Raw genomic sequence first — 13,452 nt, 5'->3', positions numbered from 1 at the left:
GTTTTTTAAACTCAGTTTCATCAATTATAATTTTTTATTTTATTGTTTAACTCTTAATTTTTAATCTCATTTTTTACGTTTGCACTTTTCATCTCAGTAGACGCTTGTTCCGGCAATGGTTGGCTAATTTCTTTACAGTTACTATTAATTTGTTCAATATATTTATACTCTAATTGCCTTTTCTAATATATTAATATATTATAACCTACAGCCTATCATTCTAAATAGTTTCGGTTTAAACTAGGTTTATTTAAGATTAACATGTCATTTTCACACTTTTATTTTCTTTTATTATAAAAGAAACAACAATTCGCAATTTAAGTAACTTGTAACAATGTCGTTTTACGAGTTAATATTAGAATCTAATAATAACAATTAACTTTTATTATTTACATGTATTTCAATATGTCGATAATCTATTTCGCTTGCGTGAAATTTTTATCATTCTTCATACACGTATTTTAAGTTACACTACTTTGCAGATTAATTAAGCTAATCAATTATGTGTTCATATATGCAAAAACACTTTAACATAGAAATCAAATAGTGAAATACCTTCCCAGCAGAATATAATATTGGTGTTGTGCAATCCTTTATTTCAAAATGAAAAACTCCTGATAACTTTACGCAATCCAACTGCAACCTAATACTTCCTGCCAGGTAGTTTCTTCTCAACGAAACAGCCTAATATATATATGTATATATAATATTTATATATATATATATATGTCCGCCAATCTTACCTGTTATTTTTGCTCTCATTACAAATCAGAGTATTGTGCTAAATTATACTCCTATTGATTTCAACTAATTTTGTAGTACAGAGATGCAATTAAATAAATATAGAAATTTAGAGACAATTCATATTTCTTCTACTATTTTGGTATACTGGATACTGAGGTCATTCCATTAGCATTTAGCATTTATCGCATGTGGCAGGCCAGAAATACCAATAAACTTTAGCAAACTGGGAACTACATCAACAAAAAAAAAGAAAAATGGAAAATACAACCGATAAAATGAATAGGCTCGATTGTATGCACATTCCATTTTTTTTGTTCAACTAGCATTTTAAGTCAATTTGTTGTAATTGGGAATATAATTTGCGACTGCCCATCCGATATTTGTTAGTACAATTTTGAGCTTGAAACTAAACTGACTAAAGTAGCCCAGAATTTTGAAAATACTCAAACACATGGTATGGTAAGATAAGCGCGGCTGACAAAACAATGTCCTCGATTTTCTTTTTTTTTCTGCTTTTATATTTTTTCTTATCTTAATAGTCGATTCAGCTTCAAGCTCTGATTACAAAGGCATAGGGAGCGATATAGAAATGTGTTTGTATAATTTATGCACAAATAAAAGCAATATGCTATTGCTGTGCGTTTATCAATTTCTTATAGTTTTTTTTTTTTTTTTCTTTTAAATATTACGCAATGTGTGCGATGTCTTAGTCTGTGCGCAGCCTGTTTAAACTCTGCTAAACAGTTATTATTTCTGTCAGAATCATATTTAAATATGTATATGCATTTACGTATGCATTTGTATGAATTTATTATTATTATATCCGAGATCGACTTGATTAACACCAATATTTATTCTGGCTTTAGGCGGTGCCATTGTACTACAGTTTGCTTGGGTTTCGAGATCATATCCTGCCAATGTTTCGTCTCGGAGGCACCTGAACCGTTTTTACCTGTGAGAAGTATTATTATATATTCTCCATCATCTGCTTTTCGCTGAAACCAATTAATAGCGCATTTTTCATAGCAATTTTCGCTTACCAGCCAACAATATTCTACCGATCAGCTCGTTTCGTCCAATATTATCGAAATCCATAACCATGACATCCAGAGAACATTCTCGTATCTTTTCCCAGGGAACATTAAAGCTAAATGATTCATTGAAAACTGGATTTAACGTGCAGGTAAAAATAGGCGTTTTTCTCTTTTCTACGCGCTTATCTCCAAATTGTAGCCAGACCTTTACATAAGGATCTGTAAAATAATTTTTAATATTTATAATATAGGGCAAAATCGGGCTTTTTTTTGTGCAAAATACTAGAAATAACTTAACAGTTTTGATCGGGAAAATTTACCTGATTTTCCATTAATATCCTTAGCTTTTAGATTTCGTGCTTTAATCAATGTCAATGTTAAAATTGAATTTGAAGGATGATAGCATAGCGAAGACAAGAGTTCACCGCATTTATCCTTTGCCGGGGGCTTCAAAGCTTTCCAAAATGACTGTTTTCCAGCAAAATCAACCTAAAAGCATATAAATATATAAGGAATTATAATAAATATCCTAAGTAAGTCATATCAGCATAGGACTTTGTTATATTTTAAGACTATTTACCTGACATAGCGGCAAAAACACTTCTCCAATAGAATCATCTCTTGAAAAACGATCATAATCAAAGACATGCAAATGCAGAACCTAAAAATTTAGATTTATTCCTCAAATATGAGTTTTTTGTATTATAATTTTATAATATTTGTCAACTTACACGCGACTGAAGCTTTTGAATGGGAAATCCTTCGAAATAAAATGTTTCATTCCAGCGTGGATTTAAGGTTCTTCGTTTGATTTTGGTTTCCAAACGGTGTTTTTTGTCTGGCAACAATGTAACTCGCACATAAGGATCGGAGGTGCCGCTCAAATCTTTGGCTGGTAGTTCTTTGCCTTGTAGAACTTTTAAGATTAGGGTCGTATTTTGAAAATCATATTCCAAAGAGAAATGTATTTGTCCAACGTTTTCACTCGGATCATTGCTATCGAGGTACATGTCGGTCATTGAGATGCTTTTATTCTACAATTTGTGAAATATGCCAATTAATTAAGTAAAATATAACTAATAAATAAAATAATATATATAATAAATACTCGAAGTCTGTTCACAGTTATAAGTCATTTAAATATATAAATATTTATAAATTGTGATCCAAAATAATTATTTCATTAGGATACGCACCGCGGAATCCTTAGATGTACCGTCATTTGCACCTACCCCTGCAGCAGCACTGGAAGGTTTTATCGGTGTAGACGTTGAACCGCTCCTATAAGAAGGACTTTACTTAATATGCGAGAATACGAAATTATGGATAGTTGGTAAATCGCAACGCTATTCTTTTAAATTCAAATATAAGTATATATATTTTATTATTATAATAAAGAGTCGTACCCAATAAGAGGCGTCCTGAGACTGAGAAAGCCATTCAGTTTTCGATTAATATTATTTTGTAGAGGAGTCGTAATCGCTTGAGCAACTGGCACTTGTGGCTTATTTGGCGGATTTCCAGAGTCCACAATGTCCTGCGTTGCCCTGTTGTAAAATATTAAAGCACATTTTAAATACATTACATTTCTAAATTTCACTTCCGATCCAGCTTTCCCAGCAAAAAAATTGTAAAATTATTTAATTATAGTAAGTCATTAATAGGGACATTTTTCCACAATTCCACTTAAAGAATTAATTATTGCTTAAGCCAAATGGTATAAAAGTTAGACTTAAGAATTGTTTTGAAACTAACCTTAAACTATAGCTGCTAGATTCCTCGTCTTCGTTTGGTTCAATAAACTGTAACTGTGACCTTTTATGCCTCCACCAAAGGTAGCCACCGGCTAAAAAAAGCGCTATCGCAATGATTAGACCCAATATCGCTAGGCAAGCTATTAATATTATGCTCGCCATATCTGAAAATAGGTCCCAAAGCTTGTAAGTATTGTGAATTATGTACATACATATATAAAATTATGCATTTATATAATCTATATGTATGTATATGAGATACTTATGGGTATACATACACAAATATATATATATATATATATATATATATATATATGGATATATACACATTTACATATACATATAAATTTAATATAACATACGACTAAAAAAGAACTGAGAAGAATTAGAATTTGGCTGTGCTACAACCGATACATATATATAGTATTGTATTTTTTCTTTTACCTTTTTAATGTGGTCATATGAATGTGTAAACGTTTTCGAGAAGCAGGATTTACGACTGTACCATTTATACGCATTAGCTCATGGAATAATAACAGTTTTAGGCACACATATGAAAACAATACTTTTATGTTTTTGTTTTCTGTTTTTTTTTAATTATTATTATTTATATTTAAACAGTGTTTTCATTTTAGTTTTATCTCCATTTTTATTTTTATAAAACACTTTACTTCGACGACTTATGTATGTATAAGTAAATGTAAAATAGAAGGGGATGACGATGACAGTAACAGAGTACTGTAAAGAGCAAACTGAAAAAACTGAAAGCTCATCAAACCAATGAGAGTCAGAGTTGATATCGGAAAATACTGACACATCTTGCTACAGTACACCCATACATACATATATATATATATATGAATAACAAAGACAATATGTCAATAGTTACCCCCAATTTATGAAAGTGCTTAGTGTAAATTAAAATTGACCAACTGGTAGAAAACTCTGATTAACTACTAGCATTGTGAATATGACGTACGAATGGAAATGTGTATTTCCTCTATTTATTATAAGAGTTCTAACTGTGTAAAGCACATCACTTGGAAGCTTCTTTTTGTAAGGGTTTACTGCGCATGCCGCATTATCCTGTGTACCGATAATCCTATTCCCAAACTAGTCGACCTGAAAACACTCTTGATTTGCTATTTATGTATATTAGTTCTTATGAATTATTTTTATTATTATTATTGTGAACAGCTTCATCCCTTTTACTAACAGATGTGTGTTGGTAAATAAAGTATTTCCAAATTCCATTTTGGAATTAAAATTTTAATATTAGTTTCATGATTAAATTTCATACAATTGAATTTTCAATTTTGTCATTTTGGTAGCTTAAAGTGAAAATTTCGAAAGCCTTCACTGCGATATTAATTATTACTGGGTGCTTGTCTGTTTCTTATAAGGGAGACAGGCAGAGAAAGACATAGTGGGAGAGAGATAAACTGAGAGAGGGAGAGAGAGAGCTCTCACTAAATTTCTCTCTAGGGCCATTCTTTCGCATGCGCGCTGTGAATTTAAATGTCTGCGCATGTCATCTGGTACACTACTAACCGATTGTGTGACGTTACTCCACCAACAGAGTGGAGAATTTTCCATTTTTAGAACGTTTGAACTTGCTTACTTAGCACAAAACATTTGGCTAGCAAACAAACGGTTTCTACAAAAAACATAAATTACGTCTTGTAAACCAAAGAGACACCATTAAAAATAAAAAGAGCGAGTGAGAGAGAGAGAGAAAAGATATATGTATATATATATTTACCATGTGCGGCTCCTCCGATAGAAATGTCTAATTTTAAATTTAGTCGAATGGTATCCGTTTTGCACAACGCACCTAGTCTGTTACTACTTGGGTTGTGCTGAGTGCTTCAGAATAATGTATGTATATGTATGTCTCCTATATAGCCCCAGTGCATTTTCCTGTTACGCCTGTACATGTTCTAAATCTATGTATATATACATATATGTATGTGTTTTTTATCAAAACATAAGTGCATATGTATGAAGTGAATTAAATAGGTGCATCAGCTTATAATTGACTACGCAGACATAGACATCATTAAATATGTGTGAGTATTGTGTAATAATTGTGTAATGGTCCAAATAAAACTCGAAGATGTTGTTTTATTTCCTGAAGGGCATACATATATAAATATATATATACACATGATTATTCAATCAATGCATTAAAGAAACAATTCAAAACTTGCCTTCATATTTCTAAGCAAATAAGTTATGTTTTTTGCAGACTTTTATTCAAAGCCCCTAGATACATAAATAAAGGGAGAGGAAGCAAAAGCTAGACATTGGCAACTAATTGTTTCACATTCAGTTTTGTTGTGATTACAGCAACTACGGCTCCAAAATGACTTTCAATTTGGCAATACAATAGAATATAAAGAAACCAACGAAAGAAACAAGCAACAAATATATCACAAATAAATAAAAGACATGCGAGAAATGGATAAAATATGCAGGTAAATTGCTCTAAAATCAAGTAACTCCTCATATTATTTATTTCATATATTATTTGTATTTGTATTAGATTGTTGTCGATGCAATCGGGCTTATAAGAAATTCAATGATAATTAAACTGCGCAAGGTATGTTTATACCAGATACACTGAGAAGCTGTATGATCGAGACGGACGTATCTTCCTATTTACAAACATCGTCAACTGGACAGGTAAGGAATTCGGCATTCGACATAAACACAATGTTGCTAATTATAAAAAAATAGATAACACTCAAAGTGGTTAAATTCTGTATATACGTTCAAAGGTCCATAAAACAGAAATGTATAATTAAGCAGGTGGTTTAGCTTCTCGTTAGATCTAGCCATTAATCGTAATAATGAAAATAAAAAATTAATTCATTTGCCATGGAATTAATAGTATATTTTTAAAGGAGTTTCTAATTTTAATCATAAATGTATTATTTACATTTTACACAGTCATTTAATAACAATACTTACATAATGCTCATAAGTGTGATAACATGCAACTAATCGAAGTTAACTAATTCTATTGTTAGGTATAAAAATTGCTCTGGATGGTTACGAAAAGCATTCCGAATATCATGAATCAATAATATTTCAAATGTAATTAACAAATTTTATGATACTTTGGGTTTTAAATTCAAATTCTTGGTGTCTCTTGATGTTGATATATGTATACATTTAAAATTAAAAAAAAAAGTTCACACATGTGTATGTTGACTGCATCTTGTCGCCTTTTCACATTTTTTGTTTTTTCATTGTGCAAGAGTGTCTCTCGTCATTATCATAACCGTTCTCATTTACTATGTATGTTTTACCCTTTTCACCTATATAGAATAAATTAAACTGTTGTTGTTTGTCGGGGACCGACTTTCAAGGACGTTTTCTTTAATGACTTACTCCATATTCAACTGTTTTAAAATGATAAATAAATAATACCAAAATGTTGTTCTTGTAATTATTTAGTAAAGCAAGAAAACGTCCTAAGTTAGTATATAAATTTATATAGGTATGTGTATATGTATATATTAAATATGTTGTGCATTTCACAAATCGGCGGTGTCTTTCAAATTTTATAGATAATATATCGTTGAAAAAACTGCTGATTATGCTGAACTCACAACACACATGTTTCCGCGTAAAACATACCAGTAGCTTTTAGCCTTGTGTCATATATATTTATTACTAGTATACAAACATCATAGCTAAGTCACTTAAACATTTGCAAATATATTCGCACTATATATTCGTATATTTGCAAATGTTTAAGTATATATATATATATATATATATATAAATATATATATTTATACAAATATATATAATTAATATGTGTATTTGTATCGGAGTTTTATTCACAATCAATTCTAATTATGTTTGCTCCATTCAAAATTAATTTGTTCTCTGTATGTGTACTACTAATTATTTATGAATGCTTTAATTGAAATGCGTTTCGGTGTATCACACTTTTCTTTATTAAAGTGAACCATTATAGAGATATTCCTTACATTTATTCAGCAGCAGCAGACAGAAGCTTTCACTTTTCGTAAATATTATTGAATTGATTTCGTTGAGAGTGCTGATAATTTGAAAACTTTCGAATGCTGTGTAAACAAAGTGAAATACAATTTGTTATATACATATATATATATATATATATATATATATATATATATGTAACTGTGTATTTGTGATTATCTTTTTAATGTAGGATGAATTTCACCCCTTCATTGAGGCATTATTACCATACGTCAAATCATTCTCGTACTCTTGGTTTAACTTGCAAGCTGCTAAACGAAAGTATTACAAGAAACACGAGAAGCGTATGTCATTGGAGGAAGAAAGGCATTGCAAAGACGAGCTACAGGTATATATGTATATAAATGCAATATAAAATAAATCTTAAAATTATATTTATTATATATATATTTGACAGAATGAGAAAACAGAAGTGAAACAGAAATGGGCGTCTCGCCTTTTGGGCAAGCTGAGAAAGGACATAACGCAGGAGAGCAGGGAGGATTTTGTGCAATCGATAATCGGTAAACGCAAATCGATTTGTGTTCTCTCCAATCCCGATCAAAAAGGCAAAATGCGGCGCATAGATTGCCTGAGACAAGCCGATAAGGTGTGGCGTCTGGATCTGGTTATGGTTATTCTGTTCAAGGCCATACCATTGGAGAGTACGGATGGGGAGCGCCTAGAAAAGAATCCGGAATGCCTTCATCCTGGCCTCTGTGTAAATCCATATCATATTAATGTCTCTGTCAGAGAATTGGATTTATATTTGGCAAACTTTATTAATACGCATAACTCATCGACACTGATAGCTGCAAGATCGCCACAACTTGCTATTTTCAGTCATAATCGCAACAATAATTTGGCAATTGAAAGAAAAGCGGACACGGAGAGTGAGGCAAAAAATAAAGGACTCAGACACAATCCATACAATGGCGTTGTTTGCAATGATATTATTCTAGCGACTGGAGTATTTTCTTCGCAAGAACTGTGGACATTATCCAGAGGTAGGCCATTATTTATTTCAATTAATTAATTATGTAAGTGATAAATATTGAGTATATCTATGGTAGACCAGTATTTATTTAAATTGATTAAACTAAACATCAGTTAATTTAAATGAATCAAATTAAATTTAATTATTTTTAGTTAAATGAGCTAAATTAAATACCAATATTTATTGAAATAAATTAACTATAATAATGATAAGTATTGTGTTTATCAATGGTATGCCAGTATTTATTATAAAAAATTAATTATGGTAATAATAAATATTGTGTATATCAAAGGTATATCAGTATTTATTTTAATTTAAATTAAGTAATAATGATCTTTCAGATTCAATACTAGATGAGGCCAATGACAACAATTTGCATACGAACATCATCAAGAGAGAAAATCTGGGCGCTGCTTACGACTGCAACACAACATATCAACTAACGCCAGATTCACCAATTCCCAGCTCACAGATCCAGGCACAGGCTGGCGCCATTGTCGCCAATCCAATTCCAGGTGGTTATAGCAGTGAGTAGCTTGAGTAGATCTATTTACACTGTATTATTTTCAATTCGTCATAAAACACAACTACAGCGCCCTGTGCTTTTCATAATTTCAGTTGACTTCGTCGATCAGAATCATAGAAATGTGCATTTATCACAGTCTCCGCTGCTGCGCACTGATGCAACAAATGGCTCCATAGATGGTTGCAAAATCGACCACAGCTCATCGCCGCCAGTTATTTCGCGTACAACGACAGCCACAGAACACTGTGCCACAGGCAGTTTCTCTGTCATTCTGCGACCGGCGGACGGCATCAATTCCAACGGTGATGCAACTGTTGCCGAATCCCCAATATCGTTGCATCGGTATACACCGTTGAATAGCAGGCCGCTGGCTGCCACCATGCCCCAAATTCGTTCCGCAGAAAGTAATAATATATAAATAATAATAATAATAGTAATACATAATAATAAATTAATAATAAAATATAAATAACAAGAATGTAATAACGCAAAATAGCAGAATGGTAAAAGCGGAACCCATATTGGTTAGTTCAATTAGCGCCAATTTACAATTCTGCATTCTTTCTTCCTAAATTTCGGTAACGATAAAATCATAAAATTGCCTTTTTCCTTTTTTCTATTTTTGGCTACTGTTAATTCACGTGATCGACTTGCGCTAGGCCGGGCCACGCACACACGCACGCACGCTTACTTACACACATGCACTGGAATGCAGTCTAGCTGCTTCAAGCTTCGTCCAGCGTGCGTTTGTCATTGCGTAAGCCTAATATACTTGCGGCGATCTGGCAAGTGAGTGTGTGAATTGTGGCGTGGCCAAGCACAAGTGTAAGTGAAGAAGGTAATGATATATAAAAATAATAATAATAACCGCAGAAGCTTATAATATTTAAATAATAATAGTAAAACAAATATATAATTAATAGTATATGTATAAACATTAAATATTAATTTAAATACCCCATTATTTCTCTCTTTCTCTTTTTCTCAGCCATATTGCACCACAACTGTTCTACGCTGCTGGCAAGTTCAGTTAGCCCCGTGAATACCCTATATTATCCACAGCATGGCAGTCCACGACTTCAGGAGCACGAACATGCACAAACACAGACACAAACGCAACAACAACAACAGCAGCACCAACAGCAGCAACAACATACTGACAGCCATGATATATCTGATTTTGTGACTTATGTTTGTCAGGATGCTGGCCATTCGGTGAGTTTGGCAGCTGGTGGGGGCTCTATAGAGAATCCAGGGTTTCAGCATACCCACTCGCATCAGTTGGCCCCGCACAGCCACTCACCGCACTATCAAATTCACCCACAATTGAGGAGCTCAAAGTTGAATGCAGCTCCCTCGACCCACTATCATAGCACAATGTTGCCACCAATGTTGCCGCCGATGGCACGCCCTGTTGCCATTATACGATCGAGTGGAGATCTGTCAATGGTTCAATCGCCTCCAACATCGACAGCCAATCAGTCGTCGAGCCTTTGCTTGCCAAAGGCCACCTTGGTTGACGATGAGAATCGCAACGAACCAGTTAACACCATGGAGAGCACTCATAGCCCAATTAACAGCTCCGAAGCGGATCCAAATACAAATACGGATTGCACCATACTTGTGGCGAGGACTTCGCCGCAACCAAATCCCTCAACGAGTCCACATATTTCTGCCGAAGTGGGTCGCTGTAAAATACCACCAATTGGCTCAAATGCTCTCACTCGCATCGCAGCACCAATGTATCCCTCAACCAATAGTCGGGAGTACTTCAATCACTTTCACACTCAATCCTCATCGGTAAGTCAAGTTGTACTTACTAATATCAATTAAATATACCTGAAAGCTGTATTCTCATATTGAACTTGCAGTTACTGGGCTATGCTGGATCTATATCGACAATGTCAGGTGTCATAAGTCCGACAAATCTAAGCCTGTACTCAACACCAACAATGGCTGTGACTTCAGCGCATCGTTCGAGTAGTGGCAGGTCCCGTTGGAACACTACACTTACAGAAGACGAGTTCAACTTAATTCCGCACTCTGTAACTAGTACAAATATAGAAAATACACAAGTTATATTAATGGAAGATTGTAAGTATTATTCCCTATTTATTATTATTTAAAACAATACAGATTCACAAGTATTTTAATTTAACTACAGCAACGGGCCGTTTTACTGATGAATACTCTACTAATCCGAATCGGGACTACGTATCGTGATTTATTATTAGAAAATCTGGGCTTTAGGCAAGCGATTACTGATATAGATATAAATACAAATATTTACACATATTGTACGTTGCTAAGTTGATAACTTAAGGAATTGTACATAGTAATATTTAAAGTAATTAATATATAAAAAAAATGAAGGCATACTACATTAGCTACTTATGGAATATAAAGATATGGCAGATACATGATATGCATGAGCTTGTCAATGGTCTAACGATAAGCACATGCTTTCATATATCTGTAATATATATATATATATATATATATATATATATATATATATATACATATATACATATACATATATACATATATATATATACATATATATTTCGGAATACATCTAAGAATGTGTGCTTTGTTATTCGCATGCATACATATTTCGAAATAAACTGAAATATGGTAATGACTGAATATATATTAAGGTCAAGTCAAAATTACATACATAAATATGTACAGATGTAGAATATGGGATGTACACTTTTATTAATAATTTCGATGAAATGACATTAGTAATACAACAGCAATATACAAAAATCGATGTTTTGGAGGCACATCAATTAAATGTTTTGTAAAATACATAATTTTAATATGATTTTTATGTACATACATTAATTAAAAAAGAAAATTAAAACCTTATTCTAGACTACCTATTTCTACCTATTTAATTATAAGAGCTCTAGGAAATCCGCCCATATTTTTTATATTAATTTATTTTTGTGTTTATAGTTAGATAGTTTCGCGTGCGTCTCCAATATTCAAATTTACTTCACTTAATTACTGTACTTAATTGGATGTTTATATATAGTTAATCAGACATATTTATGTATGTAATTATGTTTTCGTACGGTAAGGCTTAGGATAAGATTACTTAAAACAGATAAAATGATAAAGATAAATGAAAACATGTGAGAAATAAATATAATGTAATATATTTAAGTAGGCTAATTTATTTAATTTGAAGACTAACAACGCACAGCAATATATAAATATATATACAGATATTATATATATATAGATATGTAGCTGCATATTGCAAAGAAATGAATGTAGATTTAATTGCGACAATATTTAGACATAGTAACAATTGTGACAAATAAAAACATATGCATACATAGGTACATATGTGCAAATACATATGTATGTATAGGTCATGCTAACTGTGAGTTTGCAATGTAAAATGATACATACTCACTCATACACATGTAATTTAATAGTCTGTAGGTATTTACATGCATATGTATTTGACATATATATACTATATACAATATACTGATTTTAAATAACAAACTCGAGTAGCCTTGAAGCCTACAGACAATGGTCAATATATATATAAGTATATTTAATACAAGAATCGAATTTTGATAATCATGGAATAATTTTAAATATCTATCAGTCGAATGCATAAGCATTCAATGCATTTTCATACATATATATTGACTATGTATGTATAAATATGCCCGTATGCTATATATAATAACTAACTAACTAATTGTTTAAAAATATAACAAAGTTACTTAGTACAATAATAGTCGTAAGACAAATGGCAAAGGGCATGTGCAAAACATTTTAAAAACATTTATTGTACGTTGACAAATTGGCTGTGAGCATAGTCTATTGCTAAAAATGCTGGTAAGTAAAATACTCACTTATGAAGGCATTATTATTACACATCTGTACATAAGTCGATTATGTATCTATCATTTATAAAAAAAATTCAAAATACAACATGAACGAGTGTTATCAGTTACTTTATTAGTACATAGCTAAACGATAATTCTATGTATTTAAATTACAAAATTGTAAAGCTAAATAAAAGCATACATCAAATTAAAATAGAAGCAAACAAACCGTATTTTATAAACAGGCTTTGCCAATTTTCTGCTGTGGGTTGGGGAAGGAAAATAGCTCTAAATTAGTTAAATGCTGAAATGCTTAGAGCACTGCAAGAAAACACTTCAAAGACTTAAAGAGTGATCAAAACATAGCTAAAATTTTAATTTCAAGCAACAGGTAAATATATTCTTATATTATTTTTATCATATTTTATATATATAGCTTGTATTTTACAAACGACAATTTGCTTTGTCAATTTAGAAAGGGCAACACAATCTGTACGATTCTCGATTAAAAAAAGAAAATCTAAAA

General features: G+C 31.9%; 2 protein-coding genes across 4 annotated transcripts; one reads left to right on the top strand and one right to left on the bottom strand.

Annotated features, from left to right (window-relative positions):
* Positions 1-47: 47 nt before the first annotated feature.
* LOC6570325 (synaptotagmin-7) lies at positions 48-4,281 on the bottom strand. Its single transcript, XM_001996467.3, has 9 exons — positions 3,977-4,281; positions 3,534-3,696; positions 3,185-3,325; positions 2,975-3,059; positions 2,510-2,812; positions 2,359-2,439; positions 2,099-2,267; positions 1,785-1,997; positions 48-1,696 (listed from the first exon to the last, which is right to left on the bottom strand). Exons 2-9 carry the CDS (start codon positions 3,692-3,694, stop codon positions 1,596-1,598), a joined length of 1,254 nt encoding a protein of 417 aa, XP_001996503.1. The 5' UTR covers positions 3,695-3,696; positions 3,977-4,281; the 3' UTR covers positions 48-1,595.
* A 1,112-nt stretch (positions 4,282-5,393) lies between these two features.
* On the top strand, positions 5,394-11,494 carry LOC6570326. Of its 3 annotated transcripts, XM_032741958.2 has the most exons (10): positions 5,394-5,410; positions 5,882-6,009; positions 6,078-6,217; positions 7,740-7,895; positions 7,965-8,553; positions 8,885-9,070; positions 9,162-9,473; positions 10,058-10,869; positions 10,941-11,163; positions 11,234-11,494. In XM_032741958.2, exons 3-10 carry the CDS (start codon positions 6,137-6,139, stop codon positions 11,290-11,292), a joined length of 2,418 nt encoding a protein of 805 aa, XP_032597849.1. In that variant the 5' UTR covers positions 5,394-5,410; positions 5,882-6,009; positions 6,078-6,136; the 3' UTR covers positions 11,293-11,494. The 3 variants fall into 3 exon arrangements, with proteins under 3 accessions (XP_032597849.1, XP_001996504.1, XP_032597850.1); XM_001996468.3 differs by lacking the exon at positions 5,394-5,410 and having other exon boundaries at positions 5,804-6,009; XM_032741959.1 differs by lacking the exon at positions 5,394-5,410 and having other exon boundaries at positions 5,809-6,009; positions 8,885-9,058.
* Positions 11,495-13,452: the final 1,958 nt, after the last annotated feature.

Source organism: Drosophila grimshawi, unplaced genomic scaffold (genome assembly GCF_018153295.1).
Source record: "Drosophila grimshawi isolate 15287-2541.00 unplaced genomic scaffold, ASM1815329v1 contig_80, whole genome shotgun sequence".
In the NCBI taxonomy this organism is placed as follows: Eukaryota; Metazoa; Arthropoda; class Insecta; order Diptera; family Drosophilidae; genus Drosophila; species Drosophila grimshawi.
The sequence above is the reverse complement of the archived record's forward strand: the minus strand, read 5'-3'. Positions and strand labels throughout refer to the sequence as shown.